The 22,400-nt window shown below is 40.5% G+C and overlaps 1 protein-coding gene across 1 annotated transcript; it reads left to right on the top strand.

Annotated features, from left to right (window-relative positions):
- Positions 1 to 3,405: 3,405 nt before the first annotated feature.
- On the top strand, positions 3,406 to 22,400 carry cpn1 (carboxypeptidase N, polypeptide 1). Its single transcript, XM_083904128.1, has 9 exons — positions 3,406 to 3,745; positions 8,036 to 8,232; positions 11,574 to 11,729; positions 15,814 to 15,990; positions 16,083 to 16,194; positions 18,537 to 18,676; positions 19,270 to 19,369; positions 20,139 to 20,257; positions 21,793 to 22,400. Exons 1-9 carry the CDS (start codon positions 3,511 to 3,513, stop codon positions 21,901 to 21,903), a joined length of 1,347 nt encoding a protein of 448 aa, XP_083760254.1. The 5' UTR covers positions 3,406 to 3,510; the 3' UTR covers positions 21,904 to 22,400.

Raw genomic sequence — 22,400 nt, 5'->3', positions numbered from 1 at the left:
TTTTACCCAAACTTTCTGTATAAATTATTTCGTTACATCACAGTTTTTCTCTGTCATTTTTTTATCAGAATACCACTATGTTACTATAATTCACGTTATAAACACAATTTCTTGGCCACAATGTATTATACCAGGTCTCTGTTAAATAGTCTTACCCACAAAACATTAATTAATTCAAACACTGTAATCATAATCAACGATTAAATGCAAAATGGTTAAACCAGTTGTCATATACTATGCTGTACTGCACTATTGTATATACTATTGTGATTCCTGTTCTATACATTTTTCCTTTTAGTACTTATCTGTACAAATGTTAGTACAAATCTGATTTGTCAACACTTTATTTTGAAAACCGGAAATGGGGCTGCTCAGCGTATACCGTAAAGGCGAGAAAAAAGGCACCCTCCACATTAATGGGCAGCTGATTTGACCACAGTCATTTACCTCCACCAGATGTCGTTATCTTACAACAAGTCGCCTTCAAGCGTTTGAATACAGGTGAGTAATGTATCTACATGCGAGTATATCAAACACACACTTTAAAAAAACAGTTTCAGCTGCTTTTCTAAGGACTATCCACACCGTATGCTATTAGTTAACTGCTGCAGGGCAAAACGTGTTAAAGTAGTTCACAGCGAATGTCGCTGTTTCCATTTGGTTACACATTTACTTCAGGTTGAAATCCAAAGGTGAACTTCTTCAAGGTAATCTAATCTTAATGTATGCTGTTTGACGTGGTTTAAAAGTAATAGTATTTGAAGTGTGGTGATATGAAGGACTCACTCAACCGACTCAAGGGGGAAAATGGAGTCTAGCCGCTGAACAAAAAAAGCTAACCTAAAATAATATGCCTGCTTAAGTCTTCTTATTCTCCCGTACCAAAGTCCATAGAAATGGACCAAAATCTTCGTTTTCAGTTCACATGGACACAGCAGCTGCTGGTCTACTGCTGCCCTCTTTGGGAAGTTTGTGTCACTAATGTAAATCAAAGCAAAAGATTCCATTCACCAAAATCACAAAATATCACATTTGAACTTATAGATGGAGGCACAAGTAGAGCAACAACTCCTTTGTATTGTGATGTAAAAATGCTGCTTTTCTCTATGGACTTTGGTGTAGGGAGAGATCACTTTACAAAGCCACACCAACTTCAATTGTCAAGATAAAGTGCACATTTAAGCAGTCACAGATTTTTAAGAGCATCATTAGTATCAGTGTCAGTCTGATACTGGTCATAATCATTAGGTCAGATATCAGGATGAGAACATTTGAGAATGGGAGCGGAATATTTGTAACACAGCTGGAGAATTATGTCAGCGTCATAGTTTAAAAGATATAAAATGACCTTTCGACCTTTCCGTAGATACCAAGGTTGTGATATCAGTATTGACATATAGACATGAAAAAGCTATATCAAGCCATTTTTATCAGATAAGTCTTTTGTCTTATGGCCTTTTCCCCGCCGTGTTTCCCTGCTGGTAGCCATGTTTTTACTGACAGCAAACCTCTGTGTATCAGACTGGTACAACCAGGTAACTGTGACCTGAGATATTTTTAAGACTTTAGACTCACTCACAGCAATGATCCATTTACTCTGATAAACCGAAGGATGTTTTGGGATGTGCAGTTAGTGACTTTCAGTGAATTGTTGTTCAGCTCATGAGCAAATCCTTGAAGTGGGCCAAATGTTAACAGTGAAGTGAAGGAGACATAATCAACAGCAGAGACGATGCCAATTGCAAAAACGTTGATGCATGAAGGTTTGCATTTTGATGGAAATCAATATCAGAAAGGCACGTTTTGTTAAATGAAAGCATATTGCAGCTCGGGCAGGGTAATAACATGCTTGACCAAAGTGTGATCTCAGTTGCTATCGATACTTTCCCCTATCAAATGCCAGAGAAGTAAATATGAAGTTTTGCTCTTCACTGAAAGTGGAAGAGATCAGATATTTAAAAGACTTTATGCAGGAAAATAACACACACTTTTTTAAAAAGAGTATATATAATGTTATTGAATCATTGCCCACCCCAAAGTGCAGCTAAGTTGGTCTTTGTGTTTCTGTCTTTATCTCCGTCCTTCACATTGTCTCCTTTCCTCATCCCCCCACCTCCCCCCTTTTCTCTCAATCCTTGTCAGTCGCTCTTCCTTCCTGTATTTTGTTTCTTGCCACTTGAGTTTCATGTTGCTCAATTTTCCATCTTCAACTTGCTTTTCCCTGTTCTTTTTTTAAGAGAACTCTTTTAACAAAAGAAGTTGCACAATTCTCTGAGTGAAAAAAACCAAAAAAAAAACAACAACTTAGTTCTCCAGAAGGTTTGATTGACAGCACCTCTGTGTGTGTGCATGTGTGCACTTGCATTTATTACTTCTTCGGGACCTTTTCTGCAAACACAGATCTTGTCCTTATGGAGACCAAATGCTGCTACTAATGAGGCAGAGCTTCATTCCCGAGGAACTGGTTAAGTTTGGGGCTAAGACTTGAATTGTGGTGGGGGTAAGGCATTAACTGGTTAACGCTTTGCTTAGTGCTGTCCAAGTGAATAGAAGCATGTCCTCGCTGTGCGAATCTATGCATGTGCATGTGTGTGTGTTTGGGGGGGTGGGCGTGCATGTGACTTGGCATCAATTGGTGTCTTTAGAAGTCTAAATGCAGCATTTGGTCTTTCTTCCCTGGGCTATTAGACTGTGCGTGGGTATGTTTTTCTACAAGTGTGTGTGTATTAATGTTCCTGGAGAAAGCAAGCAACAAAGCCAGTCTAAAGATTGTGAAAGAACTCTCTCTCTCGCTCTCTCGCTCTCTCTCTCTCTCTCTCTCTCTCTCTCTCTCTCTCTCTCTCTCTCTCTCTCTCTCTCTCTCTCTCTCTCTCTCACACTCTCACACACACGCACACACACACACACACACACGCACACACACACATAGGGGTTGTGTGTTGACTTAAGAGTTAATGAATGGATGATTGAGGGCTTCAGGGCTTGGGGAGAGCAGTACCGTGGAAACAACCCCTCTTTCCCAGGAGGGCAGTATGGAACCGTGCTGGAGTAAGAGACAAAGAGAGGGATAGAAAATGAGTCTCTGGGAGACGGGATGAAATTCAGATTGTGTGTTCAGAGAGCCGAGGGTCCTGCGGGGCGAGCTACTTGAGGTAGAGGCATTTGAGGCAGCAATAAAGCAAGTAGCATGTACTTGACAAGGACTCAAAGGCAAAGAGAGAGGGAGAGAAGCAGCTGTTGGAGGAGGAGAGTGAGACAAAGAAGGAGCGAGGGGCTGTCCTTACTTGCTCTTCAATGTGAGGACTGTATGTGGGAGGAGGCAAGGGGGGAGAGGGAGAGCAGGAGAGAGAAGGGGAACAAGAAAGGGCAAGAGCAAGCACAGGGAGTAACCAGTATGTTTGGTGTGTGAAGAGCTTAATACACATCTGACAGTGTGTGAGTGTATTGCATTGCTGCAGCAGTCTCCTCCGTTAAGCTCCTGCTGTGCTGCACAACTCTGGCAGAGGGACCATGCAGCAGCGGGGGGCTCTCTCCTGGCTTGGCGCTGTCCTGCTGGGGCTGATGGGGCTCCTGGTGTCCGGCTCGGACCTCCAGCATCACCGGTATGAGGAGATGGTGCGAGCCCTGTTTGCAGTGCACAACGAGTGCCCCTACGTCACTCGCATCTACAGCATCGGGCGCAGCGTGGAGGGACGACACCTCTACGTGCTGGAGTTCAGTGATAACCCGGGCATCCACGAGGCATGTGAGTAACACCTGAACCTTCTGTGTGCAGAGTCCCGTGTGGATGGACACGATCCATTTGGATAAAGTGTTTTAATGAAGGATCATACCAGAATATGGGGAATAAATCACATCCCAGGTGGAAAAGAGATGTACTTAAAGTGTTTTTGGTGAAAGTTATATACTCAGGCCATATTAAATGTGATATTTTAAAAGAAGTGTTAATATAATTGCAAGATGAAACTGAATTTGAAATACTCTAGTGGTGCTTATACTTAATGGTAAATGGTTATGGATAGTCTGAATCTATGTTCCCAGAACGTCAAAACCAATTACCAATATACTCAACCACCCCATTAAAATACTAGAAACCTGTTATTTAATACAGTTCAGTATAAAATAACATAACAATCTGCTACAAAAATTAAGACAACCCAAATGTGCAAAAACACATTTCCTGTGTGCATTAAAAGGTACAGTAGCATATATCAAGTTTTAACTTGAATTGAATTTATACTTATTTAAGTGTACAAAGCAGAATGTTTAATCAAGACCTCCTATGATTTGGATACTTTTTAAACATTATATTCTTCTAAATGTACTTCTTAAAGATGACTTAATATACTGCCTAGTACACATCATTGTATCTACAGTAGCATTAATGACATGTTGATTAGCTTATCAATTACCTTGGAAATAGCACATGTTTAGCACATTACACAAGACTGCACAAAATACACTTAGTCGTATGTAAAATACACATATCAATAAAGTTTATATATCTCAGATACATTGTTGAAATGGCAAAAAAATATGTTTTTCTTTAAATGACAATGGATTCAAGAATCCCAGTCTTGTCACTGGCTGTTAATTAGTTTTTCCCTTCTTGCTGTTGGGACTGAGAACATAGCTGGCAGAGGACAGAGCAGTCCATGCACTGCAGGCTCCAGTTTTCACCCCCAGTGAGCTGAAATGCAAGCCTCCGATGAGGCTTTAAGAAGCCGAGTTTCAGCTTGCCTCAGCAGTGGAGATGAAAGTCATCCCTGTGATAAACATCAGTGACCATAATCTATGGAAAACCCGCGGTGCACGAGGAAAAAGCAAAAGTGAAACAACGGAGTCAACATCTGTGATTCATTTCTTTTCTTTTTTTTTCTTTTTTTTTGCCATTCAGCCGCTGAGAAAATGTGGAGTGTTATTCAAAGCGGAGCAGATGACACAAGAGTGCGCTTTGAGTCAACAACGTTTTAACCCTGATCCCACTTTTCACAGAAGCTCTGCTTGTTTTCTCCTGTCTCCTCACCACTGAATCAGCTGCTCGCGTGTTTATTTTTGCATATCGCTTGCAAATTAAAATCCATAAACTCATTATAGCAAGTGTTTGCTTTGAAAGCAGGTCAAATGTTTGCACTCCTGGAAGGGATTTTAACACTGCATATATGTATAGCAGCTATTTGCAGCCTCATTGACACTTAAATTAGCAGGTTCTGGGTTTTGAAACCTGGGTGATTAACACCAGATTCCACTGCCAGTGGTTGTTCTGATTTTTCTCCTTTGCGTCAGTTGTGATGTCACAGATGTGCAGCAAACAAAACGAGTCAGGGAGAACATTAAACCACACAGCTCTCTATGATAATGTCACACTGTTTACTCTCTCTAAATCGGTAAGGATCACTACAATCATTAATGCCGATAAAATTACACCAACAATGGCATCTCTATCAAAAAATAGAGCAGATGAAGAAGAAAAATCTTATTTTCCCATTGATGTCCTTTGGAACTGCAGCCTATAGAAAAGCCATGTGCATCGCAGAGTCACGTTTCCTGGGAGTGAATGCTGATTAAACAAATTACGATGGTGAGAAACCAATTTAAGCCCAGAATTAAACTTGTTTTCTGATCAGTGGGAATGAGATAGGAGAAAAAAAAAGAGCTTGACAACTGCAGGGAATGCTTTTTTTGGCTGTGGGGGAACTTTGCACAAGTAGAAGCTTCCTTAAGTAGAATAGAAGGATGTGAGTCTGTTCTGTTGCAAGGTGACCGATGGTGAAAAACAGGAACCGTGCACTTCACAGAGGGGGAGTGACCTTAGGCCTTGTCTGGGTCAACCCTCTTCCACCCTATAGGAAGTTCATGTCTTTCCCATACTGCTGAGTGTGTTTTATTCCTTCTCTTTCTTAAAGCTCCACACTTGAACCAAACGCTGTTTTTTCCGAACTCAAAGCGTCCTTTTAAAGAATAGGAGCTAAATTTAAGTGGCCAAGCTGCACCAGTTTGGTGCCTGAAGCAATGTGGGTGTTTAAATGTAATTTAATATAATTTAAATTAAATTAAATGTATTAGGGGTGGGGGGAAACTAATTTAAAAATTAGTTAATAGATTAATTGATTATTATAAAAAAATTTTTTTTTCATTTTCAGAATAATTCTACTAGAAACTAAAATTTCCTCAAGAAGTTCTGCTCATCTACAATTTAGGCAATTTGCAGGTTATTGTGACTCAGTTCGTTGACTCTGCCATGTTGGCAGGAAAAGCTTCTGCACGAATGAACAGCTGCAGTGCCAGTTTCAAGCCGTCAGAGTTCACTGTGCACTACATCACAGAACCTGACAGACAGAATATATCTGACACTTAAAATGTCCCTCAGGTGCTTTTAACGAGTATGGACCAGATTATTCCAGATTTAACCTTTTCCTCTTTCTAGTTCAGTGAACGCTTAGATGTCACAATACAGGGATGTTAAATAAACACAATATTAAAAGTAATTAGTGTTGGATTCTGTATCTGATATGAAGTAACCACTACAGAAACAGAATCCGTTGCCTGTGGGTTCACATCGCACATTTTACTCACTTTGAGGTTGTTTTATGGCAAATTTTCCATCTCTCAGGATCTTTGGTGATCTAGTAAAATGCTTCCTCCCTTTTATACCGCCTCATATACACTCTTAGAATTAAGGGTTCCAAAAGGGTCCTTCTACAAGGGCTGAGGTTCTACCTGGAACTATTCACTTCTGAAAAACCCTTTCCCGAAGAAAGGGTTTTAAAAGGGTTCTTGGTTGAACCCTCCAAAAGGGTTCCAGGTGGAACCTTTATAAAAAAGGTTCTACCTGAAGCCAAAAAGGGTTCTCCTATGAGGACAAGCCAAAGAACCTTATATGGTTCTACTTAGCACTTTGATTTCTAAGAGTGTACAGTATATCGCCAGTTATGTACAATATGTCCATGGATTTGAACAGCACGGCTTCCTGCCAAAATGACATTGTTTTGCCTCTGGCTGTTGTGTGACCTCAGCTATACTAAAGCTGTAGGAAAATGATTTTGTTTTAAGAAGAGAAAGAAAATTGCCCTTAATGATATTATGGAATCCCAGATGTATTGTCCCAGTCCTAATTTTGACATATAGTTGATGCAGTGTAAAATAATACTGGATTACACACACACAAACACACACACACACACATACATAGACCACAGCCAGTGCTCAACAGTAGCTCTGTTCTCTGTAGCTGTATAGTATTTGGGGGCCCATAGGTCTCTCTGTGATTAATGAAGGAGGGAACCCTATACAGAGCAGGAGACTGTTTGGATAAGTGGCTCACCCAATCACCAACAGATACTCACTGGAATGCTGACAGATGACCCTATCCAAATAATTCAATCAGCTGCAATCGTACTCACTCCACCCCCCCAGACTTCACCTTTGTCAGACATGGTGAGGAAAATCCTTATCAAGAAATTCCAATAATGCAATAACTTGGGGCCAAGTGAGCTAATTAGTTTAGAGTTTAGACTGAATACATAAAGAATTAGCACAATAAAGCTCTGCTTTTTACTTGGTCTTAAAGAGGAAAAGGACTTAAAGCAGACTTAAATCAGTTATCTATTTCACTTCAATCGCAGTAAAGCACGCACAAATCTCCAAACAAACCAGTGTCATCAGTAGCGTTGACTTGTAGGTTATGTACATATGTGTTAGAATAGTTTTCCATACTTTTGTTTTACAACGACTCACTATTCAAAGATGACAAAATATCACAACCTCACGATATAAATCATAACAACAGGAGTTATCAATGTCTTGAACGGTAAACAAGTCATTTTCAAGAGATATACAGTGGTCCATAAAGGAATCACTATTTCACTATTTTTGTATAGCATCCTCACTGATGCTATACAAGGATGTATGTGTGTGTGTGTGTGTGTGTGTGTGTGTGTGTGTGCAGTCATTTTTTATTCTCACACCTTGCAGTTCATATCTGGTTTTCTGACCCTCATGTCATGTTCCCTCTCTCTCTTCCTTTCCGCACCAGTGGAGCCGGAGTTCAAGTACGTGGGCAACATGCACGGCAACGAAGTGCTCGGCCGCGAGCTGCTCATCAAGCTCTCCCAGTTTATGTGTGAGGAGTATCGCGCCGGAAACCAACGGATCACGAGGCTGATCCATGACACGCGCATCCACATCCTGCCCTCCATGAACCCTGATGGCTACGAAGTGGCTGCCAGACAGGTAATGCACACCCTGACCCCAAGGCGTCCGCAAAGCTAAAGGAAAAATCTTCCTCAGGGACACATTTGGCTGTTTGTCTTAAGCAATCATTTGCCACTTGGGGAGAAAAATAAGTTTCCACATTTTTCCTCGAGCGTGTTCTTGCCAGTGCTGAAGCCCCCTCAGTGAAACCTAATACATGAAAGCAAAATCACAGCTCACCACACACATTCTACACACATCTTCCCCTCCAGCAACATGTATTCAGAATAGTGGCGGTTGCTTTTTTGTTTTTTGAAACAGGGGAAGCTAATTTTAGGCCCATTTATTTACACATAAATTCTGCTCACAATTGCCAGCTTTCAGCAGTGCTCCTCTGTTAAATATTGGGGTTTTAGAAATGTTGTTGCAAAATGTCAGAGATGAACGCATGTTTTCAGGATGTTTAGTTTTTTTTTTACTGAGCTACAGTTCAGCATTGTTCAGTTTGATTCTTGTGTCGGACATCGCGCTCGTGACTCTTCCAGTGACGACACTCTCTGACCAGTCAGTGGCCGGCAGCCTGTTGACGTCACATTTTAAGTACTATCAGTCATGGAAAAGCACCACTGGAAATCAAGTGAAGCTGAGCTTCCACAGATTATGAACGCGCTGTGCTGCTACAGGAACATATGAGAAGAAAAATGCGTCAGACGAGGAAGAATTTGTTTGTTTCTACTTTCTACAGGGAGTTGTTATGTTATGTATATCTGTCTTTAAAAGTAAGGAGACCCATCCACATTTCATCCAGCAAACATGGAGCTGCATGGTGCAGGAACAGCAGCAGCTGTGATTGAAACACACAGACGATAATATGATTGCGATTAAAATAGTTTTCAATCATACTGTAATCCAAGTGTGTGCGACTGTCTCGCCTCCGCCTTGCTTCCATAAATCGTGACATATAATCCGTCACTCGCTGTGTGCGGCACTATAATATCACACAGGGGACACAAGAACGAAACACTGCGATCATGAGAAACACACAGAGAGTTATGTGGCGCTGATCAGGCTTAATCAGCATTGTGTGAAGTGATATCTGTTTATACTTAAAACGAGCAACTCAGAGCAAAATACTATCAAGGAAATTCTTCCGTTTTTTTTTTCTAATGTCTATAAAAACACTAACGATCGGGTCTTTGAGAGAAAGAGAGCCCCTCGCGTTCAGCAAGAGGTAATTACATAGGCCATGAAACACACACGCACACATGCCTTTAATTATATATCCTGAAGAGGTCGGTTGCACACGATGCTCCCTGCGTTTGCCACTCAGATGATACATGTGCATCACACTATAATTTGTCGCATCACAGATGTTTGGCTGCAGCGGCAGCATCTGGAAAACAATGGGAGGGTTGTTTTAATCATGGAATCATAGCATAGCAGGGACTGTGGGTAGTAATTGGGCTTTCTGAGGAGAAAAACAACAAGATGATCATGTCTGTGGCATCAGAAGATATAAAATGTGGATACTGTCCTTCCATGCAGAGCACAGTCAAATCTTGCATTCGTCGTCCAGCTGGTCAGAAAGTCTTATAGGACGCTGCATGGAAATGCTTTAAAATACAAGAAATACTGTTTAATAATCATAAAAGTTTGTCTTTGGATACACACCCAATGCAAACGCAATAAGTCACCAGTGTTTGGCCATTATAACGAAGCGAAACAATATACTTTATGTGCTTGGAGTGCAGAGTGCTTAGCCTGGTGGTGGAAATTGTCCACTCAAGAGGATGATAAGTTAAAAATCCTTGGCTCTTTCATGGCTGTTGCATCATATCAACAGTAATTTCAACCATCAAGGCCTGTCCTGCTGAAGGCTGAGACATGTTCGTACTGCTGATAGTTGAATATTCATGAAAACTTGAAGGATCTTTTCAACTGCCATCTGAAAAAGACTAAAAAAAAATCACCATTTTGGCCACTATGTTTGTTAAAGAGTATGTTTGCTACTTTATTTGACTGTTAGACGGCCTTTTCTGACTGAACTGAAGTGTGTAAACTTCTTACTCTCTCACACCAAAGTCCATTGACTCCCTGGGACACGGGAGCTCATTTGTTCAGTTTCTGTTTGTTAAGCTTGGGTACATCTGAATGAATGATTTAAAGTAACACATTTACACTTACTGATGGAAGTAGAAATGGATCAACAATTCCTGTGTGCCATGTTGTAAAATGTATGATTTTCTCGATGGAATTTGGTGCAAGGAGTGACTAAATAAATCACATTTCCTGTTAGAAAAGGTTGTTTTCACTGAGAGATAAAACTGCAAACAGGTTAGGTTATTGTGGATTCAAGCAGGATTCGTTTGACTGTTTAAATGCTTTTTCTGGCTGTGAACTGAAGTGTGTCCACTTCCCACTCTCCCACACCAAAGTCCATAGAGAATATCAGCATTTTTAGCTCCTGCTGCTGGTCTTCTGCTGCTTGTTAAGCTTGGGTAAATCTGAATGAATGATTTTCAACACCAAAGGCACAAAATAACACATTTTCACTTACTGATGGTGTTAGAAATGGATCAACAATTCCTGTGTGGTGTGATGTGAAATTCACGATTTTTCCTCTATGGAATTTGGTGCGAGGAGTGAAATAAATCAAGTTTCTGGCCAGAAAAAAGGTTGTTTTTACAGTGAATAAATCAAATCTTAGGTTATTGTCAATTTAAGCAGGCATTTTTCTATTAGGTATTATAGTATGCGAAATATCCATTAATAATCGGGGGGTCCCATCTCCCATTTGTTGCGCAATACTGTTTCACCACCCCAGGTGCCACCCTGCAGTATTTGCTATCTTCCCTGTCAGATGAGGGCTTGTGTGGGCCTTTTCCACAGCGCCATTTGGAAAGCAATTATTAAAACATTAAAAATACATTAATTAGAAATAAAATAATTGACATTTTGTCTGGTTAAAAGGGATAAGAAGAATGCAAAGTGTATTATGTATGTAGATCATATATATAAAACTGAAATTACAAAAATCTTTAGGAAAAAAACATGCTTTCCAATTACACTGTAACATGTTTAGACCCCCCTCAAATTTTGCATTTGAGGCTTTCAGGGGGTCTTGAGTGTTAATCTGTATTTTGCACAGTGATTACAGTCAAGACTCAAAGTGTTTACTTGGGAAAGAACTGAGTTCTATTTCCCAAGTAAACGAGGTAATAATCAACTGTAATTATCCAAAAGAACATAAAATAATTTTATTTTGTTCTTCTGAAAATAACCTTTAGCCTTTTGTGCAATAGTGTCCCTTCACTGCATAATGAAAATACATAACCCCTTGAAAGTTTTTCACGCTCCACTGTTTGTCTGTGGGTCAACAGGGTCCAGAGTTCAATGGCTACCTGGTGGGCCGGGGAAACGCCAGAGAAATCGATCTGAACCGGAACTTTCCAGACCTGAACGCGCTCATGTATTACTATGAGAAAACCAGCGGAAAAAACCACCACTTGCCTCTGCCGGACAACTGGGAGCAGCAGGTCAGTGCTACTGGATAAACCCTGAGGAGACATTGTCACGTTTGTCTATTGTATACACACGTGTGTGCATAACTGATAGAGTGAGAGAGGAACATGGATGGAAACATCTTTCATTCTTGTGTCAGTGTGTGTTTGGCCTAAACTTGCACTGGACACACTGCACTGCCAGTGAAATGGAAATAAAGAGGCCATAAATTTAAACAAGTGGGCTCAGAAAATCAGTGATGGGCCAAGATTGTGTGTGGTTGCATTACATATACATATGCGTTCATCTTATCTGTTTGGATTGGTGTGTCTGCATAATTTCCTTCACCTTCTCCACCACATGTAGCACCAGTGGTACACAAGCTTCCTCTGGTGGTACTTTGAGGAGTACTGTTCTACTGTAAATTAAATAATAATAATTAGAGTCACCTTATCTCTCACTCCATCTTAATCTATCTTCACTATACCAGTGTGCACAGTATATATGAGGAAGATGAGGATGATGAGAGAGCAAATAATCTTATTGGGAATAAATCTGCCTCCGGTCAAAAGTCAGTCTGTATTTGGCGATAATGGTGTTACTTCGAGAGCTCTATATTTTATCAGGTGGTACTTGATATAAAAAGTTTGAGAACCACTGAAAACCTGTATCTTGTTAGGTAAAAGGTGCTTTTCTTCGACGGTACTGTTCTTGCAAATGTATCAATAGCAGCTGCTCTCTTTTTTTGATCAGCCTTTAATTTTGAAGACAGTTCCAGAAGCCTTGTTGGCAAGTAATATGAATTTATTCTTCATGGCATCTGTTTGTCTCTCCCTTGTGGGTTTTTCCCACAGGAAAAAGAATTTTAAGCACAGGAAAAACCTTGAGTTTGTTGAATGTCAAGTAAAAGTAAACAAAATTGAATAAAAACACAGAGCTCCTTGTGATTAGATATTCTTTATGTGAAGTATGTCAGCTCCAGCCAAACATTTTCTCCGTCTCTCTCTGTCACCACTGTGAGAAGCAGAGCTGACCTAATGTGTGGTTTCAGAGTGGATCTGTTATCTTCTATCTGGAGATAGTGAGTGACTCCACACACAAATGTAGAAACCCATGATGTCTTTTAAAGTCATCTATATTCCAAAGACACAGACGGTCGCTTTCTGTATTTAATCAAGACATTCACTCCTGTGTTCCTTCTCAATGGATCCTTGGTTGTGGAAATCTATTGTTGTGATGGCACAAATTGGAAATGAAAACTACACAAAGACCTCATATCAAATCAAATCAAATTTCATATACATCATTATTCTCACAAGGAGATTTGTCTTGGGCAAATGAGAAATATGACAGTTATGTCAGTCTGTCAATCAATCTGATTCCTTGTTGAGTAGCGTGATCAATGTTGGAATAAATGTGAGTTTGAGACAGTTTGTTCTACATTTCCTTATTCTTTAATGTCTGCAAACAGAACTTGGATCAGTATTGCTGTTTGCTGTAGTTTGGCTGTGGGAGAGAGACATTGTTTCCCTTTGGCCTCTAACTCTCATTATTAAAGTTTTTTTAGTGTACAAATCATCAATGAAGAGGTTAGAGTATGCTGGCATGTGCTGTGAAGCTTCTCTTAAGTGTCTGCTGAAAGAACATTGTTAGAATGAAGGTCTGAACATGGAGGACATCTCGTCCACAATCATCGTCTTTATCTTCAGCAGACAGTAACACAGCTGCTCTGTGTTCACCGTTCATTTGAAGTGGCTGTTAACTGCCTGAAAAAGATACACAAAAGGGAAACTGTGCTGCTGTTACAGATACGTCATTCGTGCTGACCACAGTTACATCCTCACACACTCACCAGCTCAGCTAAGCTACTTTTACATTAATTATGTATTAATAAGTGAATTATGTTCTTCTTTTTCTCATTAAGAAAGAAAGTGAGACGGTGTCGAGGTGTAAAATACGTTTCTGGGCAAACACCATGTTAAATCAACTCAGGTGCCTGAATTGTGGAATGTTTTTGATTCCCATATGAGTTCTAACTCAGTTTTAATCCTCACATGCTGTGACACTTTTGAAAACAGGAGTAGCACCACAGAGAATCCAAATTTATAGGACATTTTTATGGTTAACGTCACGCAGGAATCCATTTTATAACCACTCATGGACTGACTGCATGGGCTTCTTCTCATACTGTATTTACTCAGCCTCTAAAAACAACCTACTTTGCTACATGAAGCCACACAGTGCTTTGGCGAAAGTATAGGCTGATAAGTGATTAGCCAGGGGGGCCACATTTCACACAGAGTGTGTGGATTTATGAGATTTTTTCTTTTAAAGATCACAGACTATGTGCCGTATGAGTAGTGTCAACAATAAGAAAGGCCTAAAGTGATATAGTGTACTCTAGTGTAACCCTACACCACGGAGACAGGTCTGACTTCAAAGTATGTATGGACGTATATAAAGATCCACAGATCATAAACACCTGCCAATCCCCAAAAAACAGACGTCCCACTTGGGGCTGCGTTCAAGGCCGGTGGGCTCTGAGCGGCCTGATTATTCTTGAGCAGAGCCAGACTGTGTTTATTTTCCTACATACCTTAGTCAAGGAGAGGTATTAATTCTTGTCTCCAGGCACGATATGCAGCGTGGGGTGAGTGAGGATAGGGCAGAAGGAGTGGCAGCCAAAGAAAAGGGTTAATTGTAAATATCTCTACTGTTGAGCTGGAGAAACCTCCTGAGAGGCTGCAAAATGAGATGCTTCAATTAATAGTAAGTCAGGATTAACCTTATGTAAGCTTTGAAAAAGCTTTGTGGCTTAGGAATTACTCATTAGAGAGTTATTTGTGTGGTAACGGTGGTGTTTAAAGGTCCATTGCGTAAGAATCGATGAAATCTAATGACACGACTGCAGACTGTGGAGCCAACCCAGAAGTAAAATTATATTTAATAGCCACCAGGGGGCAACACTGCTGGTTGCAAAAGGGGTTTGAATGGAAGTCGGTGAAAAAATGAGCTTCTACTTTTGAGTTAATGGTCTAAATGCTAGTCTGAGGTGTTCTTCAATAGTTTGATTGACAGATGGTGTCTTCCAATAGGAGCCTGGTTACAGGGAACTACGGTGGCCTTTGCAAAACAAAAAGAGCTCCACTTTCCCAGTCTCACACTCTCTGCCGTTTCATCCTTCTTCTTAGTTGTTGTATATGCATCAGATGTATGTAGGCTGAGTCATTCTTCTTTGTTAGCACAGTAAGCTTCTGCGCTAAGCATATTGATGAGTAGTGCATTACATTTTTGCCAAGAAAGCTTCCTACAGTAAATTTTACACACTGGTCCTTTAAGTGCAGGATTATCTGGTAAACTAATCTTAGAAAAAAATTAAAATTGCGCTACACATAGAGAGTAAAATGATGATTTCATGGCTAAACCTGGCTAAAATAGGCAAAGCATTCGCAGATACATAGTGAGATTTGATGCATTTGTCCAAAAAGTTACCCAAGAAAAGGAAAACCAGGCCTCTGGTGTTAAGTTCACGCTGCTTTCAGTGAAATAATATTTCACTGTATAGTATGTAGACAAAAGCATTTGGACACCTGACCATTACACAAACAGGGACTGGGACGTACTCAGATACGTATACAGTATTTGAATATAGAGCTCTTCCCCCTTTTACAGCTATAACAGCTTCCACACTTCTTGGAGGACTTTCCTCAAGATTTTGAGCTGTTTTTGTGGGAATTAATGTCCATTCTGTAGAGCATTAATGAGGTCAGGCAGTTGGACGAGAAGGCCTGGCTCACAATCTCTTTTGCAGTTTATCCCAAAGTTGCTCAATGGGGTTGAGGTCAGGTCCTTGCTTGTCATGTTGGAAAAGAAAAGCCAAAATTTCTTGGTACAATGAAGCATTGAGATTGTCCTTCATTGAAGATAAGGGGCCTGAATTCAGTAACATACACTTTATGGAAAAATACTTTTCTGTATGCGTTAAATAGGTCTCTTTAAATAGCAGAGGCTGCATTAAATATCTTGTGCATTTATATAAACCACTTCAGGGGAAATCTACACGTACATCAGTCATAAAGGATCTTTTTATTCACCAATGTCATTTAATATAATCCTCAGGTTGAACTAGAGACACTCGCAGTCATAAAATGGATGCAGAGCTACAATTTTGTCCTGTCCGCCAACCTCCACGGAGGAGCCGTGGTGGCCAATTATCCCTTCGACAAGTCGAGAGATCAGCGCATACGAGGGAGAACCATTTACGCTGCCACACCAGATGACAAACTCTTCAGACAGGTGTGTAGCAGACATTACACGGACATGTCACACATCTCGTCTGTGGATGATTGTACATACGTTTATTTGTGTGTGTGTGTGTGTGATAACAGTTGGCAAGGACCTACTCGTACGCCCACAGCTGGATGCACAAGGGCTGGAACTGTGGGGACTTCTTTGATGAAGGCATCACCAATGGGGCCAGCTGGTACTCTCTGTCCAAAGGTAACACCTCTGCTTAACATCAGCATTAAAAAACGAATTAAAGGTCCAGTGTGCAACATTTTGGCAGAAGCAGTTTTTACAGTAGCCCACAGTGGACAAACTAAACAGCTTTTGAGTTTTGATGCTAAATAGGTTCTCCAACACATTTGGAAGGGAAGGGTGAGGTGAGGGATATTTAGCAACTTTATAAAGAAACTGCTACTCACTAATAACCACATGCTACACTCAGAGTCACCTCTCCTCCATTCTGATGCTCAGTTTGGACTTCAGCAGGTCATCTTGACCACGTCAACATGCCTGAATGGATTCCTGCCATATGATTGGCTGATTGACACGCAGTTTAACAGGTGTACCTGATAAAGTGGTTGGTGACTGTACGCAAAGACATGATGTATTTGTATCGTGCACAGTCCCGTACACATTTACAGATACAGAAGAGAGACAGATGTAGGCAGGTCGTGATGACCCCCCCACACAAAAACAGTGTCTCCTGGTGACACGCAGAATCCCAGTGTGTCAGAGGACACTGTTATCTTTACTGGCTCCAGAGAAAAGACAAGGCCACCTGTGTGAATGATGGCCAGCACTGACACAGACTTCAGCATAAATGAAATACCTTGAGACACTTGCACGGCACAGTTTCCCAGTGTCCCCCTGAACTCTTTCCGGAGCCTCCTTGCTCCCATTTTTGTTTTTAACCTCTTCACCTTCTCTACATCAGCAGCTGCACTTCACTGACCCCCCACACACTCGTACCTTAGTTTAGCTCCTCATGGTTGTAAATGGCATCACTTGGATCAGTTCACCACAGAGGTTGGTTTCTGTCTGAAATGGCTGGGATATTTTAAACATACAATTTGAGTTTCCAATAATTCTTATACATTTTTATGTGAACCCTTTTGGGACTTGCAGGAAAAACCTTAACTCCCTTAATATTAAGAAAACAGTAGTTTTACTCGACAACCACAACCTTTTTTTTCCCTTTGGTTTTAGTTCCCTTAATTTTCCTTAAAGGTTAAAGGAAGAGTTCATTTTTTTGGAAGTATGGTTGTATGATGTACTGATAAATTACCACTCCGAAATAGGAGTGGCAATCACAGGGTACTTCGCGTTATGATACGCGATACATGGTCCACTATACCAATAATATCCCGATACAACGATTCTGTGATAAGCAATCATATAGCGATACATCACGATATCTCTCTAATTGAAGAAATCAAATCCTCTATACATTGAAAGTAGATGGGGCATCTCGTAAAGTAGTTTTCTTCACTATTATCCCACTATAAACTAACTATAAACAAATTTCCCTCATCCATTTAACAGTGGAACTGGCAGGAATGGTTTACTTTAGAGTGCTTGAATTTGTTAATTGAATAACAAGATATATAAATCTCGTTATTCAATTAACAAATTCATCGTATATTGTATTAGTATACAGTATCTACTTCAGTGTCTTGTATATCATACCCTTTTTCTTGTCTTTGCATCATGAAATTTGAATTGCTTAAAGAAATTATTTTAAATGTCTCCATAATAGCTAAGGGTAGTGCAAAAAGTCGGAATGCCTCGTGGGGGCTGTTCTGATTTAACATAATATCACTTACTGGCAACATTGGCCATTGGGATTTAATTGAGCTTAGGCACTAATTCCTCATCCCTTTATTTGGAGTATCGGTCGGGACTTGTGTGTCTGTTACAGTGCATTAAGTTCATCAAACTCTTTGGGCCTTGTGCATTAAATTTTAGCTCAGATAATCTGGAACTGCAGCAGCAAAAAAGAAGCACTTCTTTGATCTATAAATCCTGGGCTGAGCTTCTCCGGATTCTTCCATGGAATGTGAAACTGTTGAGCTTTTTCGCTTGAGTCATGCAATCTTTTGAATTGGACGAAAACACCCACAGTTGCGTTTGGTAGGAGCATGAAATGTTTGCTTTAACAACTCCTTTTTGCTCCAAGTCTTATGTCATGGGCTTTGAGGGTACATTTGAACGTTCCTCCCAGTCTTGGCCTCTTACTGTATGCAGGAGACAGTATTTCACAGTCAGTCAGTCAGTCAGTCTGTCTGGCTCTGGTTGTACTGAAAGTCCATCAAAAATGCTTTTAAAGGTCCAGTTTATTACCAACCAAAATTGCACAGGGCATTTTTTTAGTCCACTGTAATAAATGCCAGATTTTGTTGAAATCATAGTGACTCCTTAAAAACTGGAACACAGAGACTGTTTGTAGTCTTTCTGTCTCTATATAGACTATCTACATCTATTTAGATAGACAGATCTTGTTGGTTCATTCATTCATTCATTTTATAAACTAATATCTGTGTTTGTGTGCGTTTCAGGCATGCAGGACTTTAACTACCTGTACTCCAACTGTTTCGAGATCACCCTGGAGCTGAGCTGCGATAAGTTCCCCGCAGCGTCAGCGCTGCCCAGAGAATGGCTGGGCAATCGAGAAGCTCTGGTTTCATACATGGAAGAGGTCAGAAGAACACACATTTCACACATACTGTGCGTGTTTAGAGAATTTTGCAGATTGTAGTTATTGTAGTGTAGTATTACAACTTTCAATTTGACGCACACACACACACACACACACCACAAACACACAGTTTGTTACACGGTGACACACAAGCGATCAGCTGCCAAGAGTCCAGTATGCTGGTTTCCTGTGTTCATTGGCTCTGATTCCCAGGATAAAGTGACACAGAATGAGCTGCGAGAAATACAAGTTAACTGAGTTTTACCTTCTGTCGAGCATGAAATGAGATAAAATACAGTGGTGATTTATCACACTGGTGTTTTTGCGGACACGAGGGAAGGTTCTGTCATTTTTCCATAGCACTGATCAAATAAACCAAAGCGTTTTTGCATAAGAAGGTCAGTAAAGTCAAGGAAGGTTAATGTTGTCTGATGGTTTTGGCGTTTGCCTTGGAAATGTAGTTTATGACTCCTTAAATATTTGCAACATTCAAACACAAGGCAGTCACATTCACCTTATTTAGCACATGTGGTTCAGTGAATGGAAAGTTGCACAACATGTACAAAAAAAATTATATTTTACTCCCTTTCCAGGTGCATCATGGGATAAAAGGCTTGGTGTACGATGAAAACAACAATCCTATCAAGAACGCTGAGATCTCAGTATCTGGCATCCACCATGATGTGACCACTGGTAAGACACAGTTGGTGTCAGTTCATTATTCTGCAGATATGAATGTTGTTTCTGACAGTGTTTTACTCCTGTGGAATATCTAAACCACCAGATTAACTGTCATAAGCGCTTCTTTGAAAGAGTCACAGGTTCGCTGTGTCCAATACCTTAATTTTAAAGCATCATCAGACAGTAAGAGCTATCTCCACAGTGGGATAGCACATTCTACCACTGCCATCTTGTGGCCAGTGGTAGAGATACACATTGAAAATAATGCCAACCGAACAAGCAAAGCGCTGACAAATCCTTAAATGAATGATTTAATTTCATGCTACTTTAGAACCTCAGTCATTGATGAGGCACTCTTTGTGTGTAAGCAATCATAAAAAGACAGTGATGATGTGTTTGGTTTTATGAAACTTGAAATAACAGCAGGAAGTGGGGCCACACGGTGTTCATGGGTTTTCTCCAGATTCTCCAGTTTCTTCCCACATGTCCTAAAACATGCAGAAGTTAATTGAACACTCTAAATTGCCCATAGTGTGAATGTGAGAGTGAATGGTTGTTTGTCTCTGTGTGATGGACAGCGACGACCTGACTGGCAACCTGTCCAGGGTGCACCTTGCCTTTCACCCCCTTTCAGCTGGGATTGGCTCCAGGTTATTAGAGAATGAAACGCTGTACATGAAAACCGAAGTATGCGAAAAAGAAGTATTCCAGACAGAACTCATACTAGAGCCTCATCTGACATACTGTACGTTTGTTGTTTGTTTCAACCTCTCTCCTGCAGGAGTGGATGGCGACTATTTCAGACTCCTGTTACCAGGCACCTACACTGTCACAGCATCGGCCCCGGGTTACCTCCCCTCCACCAGCACTGTCACAGTGGGACCAGCTGAGGCCATACAGGTATGTTTGTATGGACCTGGTATTAGAGTGTAATCAAACCATGTCCAGATTGTGTTAAGTACATGTCTGAACGCTTCCCAATCTGGCCTTAATCCACTCACACACCCACATTCAGAGGTGGTGTGAGGCCACATTCCTTAGCTGCATGAACCCAGTGGTATTCAGAATCTAAACTCACGTTTTGAAGCCTTGAATTTCATAATTTCATGTTTTACTGAGGCGTTGCAACCAGAAATTCAAAGGCGTCACCTGCTATTAGGCTCCTATCGGATGATACTAGCTGTCAATCACGCTGTCCACTCTTATGTGCCATACTTTGCCATGGTCATAATGTTCCATTAAACCAACACCTGAAACTAGTAATTGAGACGATTGACTCCACTGGCAAATTCAATCAAGTGTGAAATGGGGTAATTTTCCATTCAAATTGAGTTCTTTTTAAAACCTGGAGAGTTGCCCACAGGTGGCCTAAGGGTTCAGGAGTCCCTGAGGCCCAAGTCTCTGCCCTACTATCCCGATATCTTTGCTACTATGTTATTCTTCCCAATATTATAAAACTGGTTATATGTATATATATATATAATAGCTTAACAGGGCCCCTAAATCATATACCACGTTATGTTATTACTCCCTGATATCTGAAAGGGGCCCCGGAGCCAAATAACACTGGTATTTGATGTCTTTATAGGGTCCCTTAGGCTATGTAATCCACCACTGATGTTTTGACGGGGCCCTCAGTCTAATAACGAAGGTTAAGTTATGTGATATGTCTAACAGGGCCCCTCGATCTTAGTATCATTATTATTATTATTATTAGCCAGGTGTTGCCTGACAAAAAGCACATTTTGCTCATGGGAAGAGGAGAATCTGTAAGACTCCATGCATGACAAGCAAAATATTTTTTAACTTTGTCTTTATAGGGGCCCATGGGCTCATAATCCATCCTAACCTAGCAAACCTGATGATGATATCAATTTATACGTACAGTATATATTCTTAGCTGATGTCCTCTGACCCGCAGTGCTTTTATGCTAATCAGAGCACACATGATTTCTTTGCAGCCACAAATGCAATAATGACACTGATCATCACACAAATTCCCTTTTTCTGATGGCTGTAATTTTATTTCAGGTTACAGCCGTGTTAGTAGAGCTTTGATTCAGTTACGCAGACACGAGCGCATTGACTTCAGACGTGCATGTACGGTTGTACTCATTAAAAACAGCCGTGATGTCAGTGTGTATTTGAATACGGGGGAAGAGAAAGTCAGGTTTGATCATATATCACAGGAGATGCATTCAGGAATAGTCACACACAGTGTTATCCACTTGAAGAACTGACTTTAACACCAGGTCTGAGCTGTTTGTATTCAACTGTAAATATAGTACATGTACTGTATATGACGTAAATTATAGAGATCCACTTAGAGAAGCCCAAACAATGCGTGTGATTGATTAAAGTGTGTCTATAAGCTCTGTAATTATATTTTGCCTTCATTACTTATGCTTTTTTCTCATTATTTTTTTCCCCGTCAGTTTCACTTTTACTTGAAAACAGCACCAAAGCAGCACATCAAAGTGAAGCCCCACAACAGCAAGAAGTACCTGTCGTCTCCTAAGGCCTCTTTAAAGCTCGGCCCAAGATGAGGCCTGGACTTTGATTTACAGTAGCCTCAACACACACACACACACACACACACACACACACACACACACACACACACACACAGACACACACACAGACACACACACACACACAGACACACACACAGACACACACACACACACACACACACACACACACACACACACACACACACACACACACACACACACGTACTGTACACCATCAGTCCTACATGCTGTAAAGAAACATGCTCACACTCACACACAAGTTGCATATCATCTATTAGAAATGATGAATCACCATAATACGTGTATGTAATTTGACCCTTGTAGTCCAATGATTATGTATTTCAAACCTGTTTTGTTGAAAAAAAAATATACACTGTGTGTCTTTATGATAAGGATTTGTTGCAAACCTGGTGTATTTATGGAACAGCAATGATTTGTATGAATACACTTATTCTGTATATGTAAAGGACTTTTCTCAGTTTTGAATTCTATAATTTGATGAAAGTTGA

Source organism: Microchirus variegatus, assembly GCF_963457635.1.
Source record: "Microchirus variegatus genome assembly, chromosome: 17".
NCBI classification, from domain to species: Eukaryota; Metazoa; Chordata; class Actinopteri; order Pleuronectiformes; family Soleidae; genus Microchirus; species Microchirus variegatus.
The sequence above is the reverse complement of the archived record's forward strand: the minus strand, read 5'-3'. Positions and strand labels throughout refer to the sequence as shown.

What these genes read in the sequence shown, in the direction of transcription:
- cpn1 (XM_083904128.1), top strand. Translation starts at nt 3,511, where the DNA reads ATGCAGCAGCGGGGGGCTCTCTCCTGGCTTGGCGCTGTCCTGCTGGGG. An exon ending in CCCGGGCATCCACGAGGCAT is followed by an intron (nt 3,746 to 8,035) that starts GTGAGTAACACC and finishes TTTCCGCACCAG; the next exon opens with TGGAGCCGGAGTTCAAGTAC. An exon ending in CTGGTACTCTCTGTCCAAAG is followed by an intron (nt 16,195 to 18,536) that starts GTAACACCTCTG and finishes TGTGCGTTTCAG; the next exon opens with GCATGCAGGACTTTAACTAC.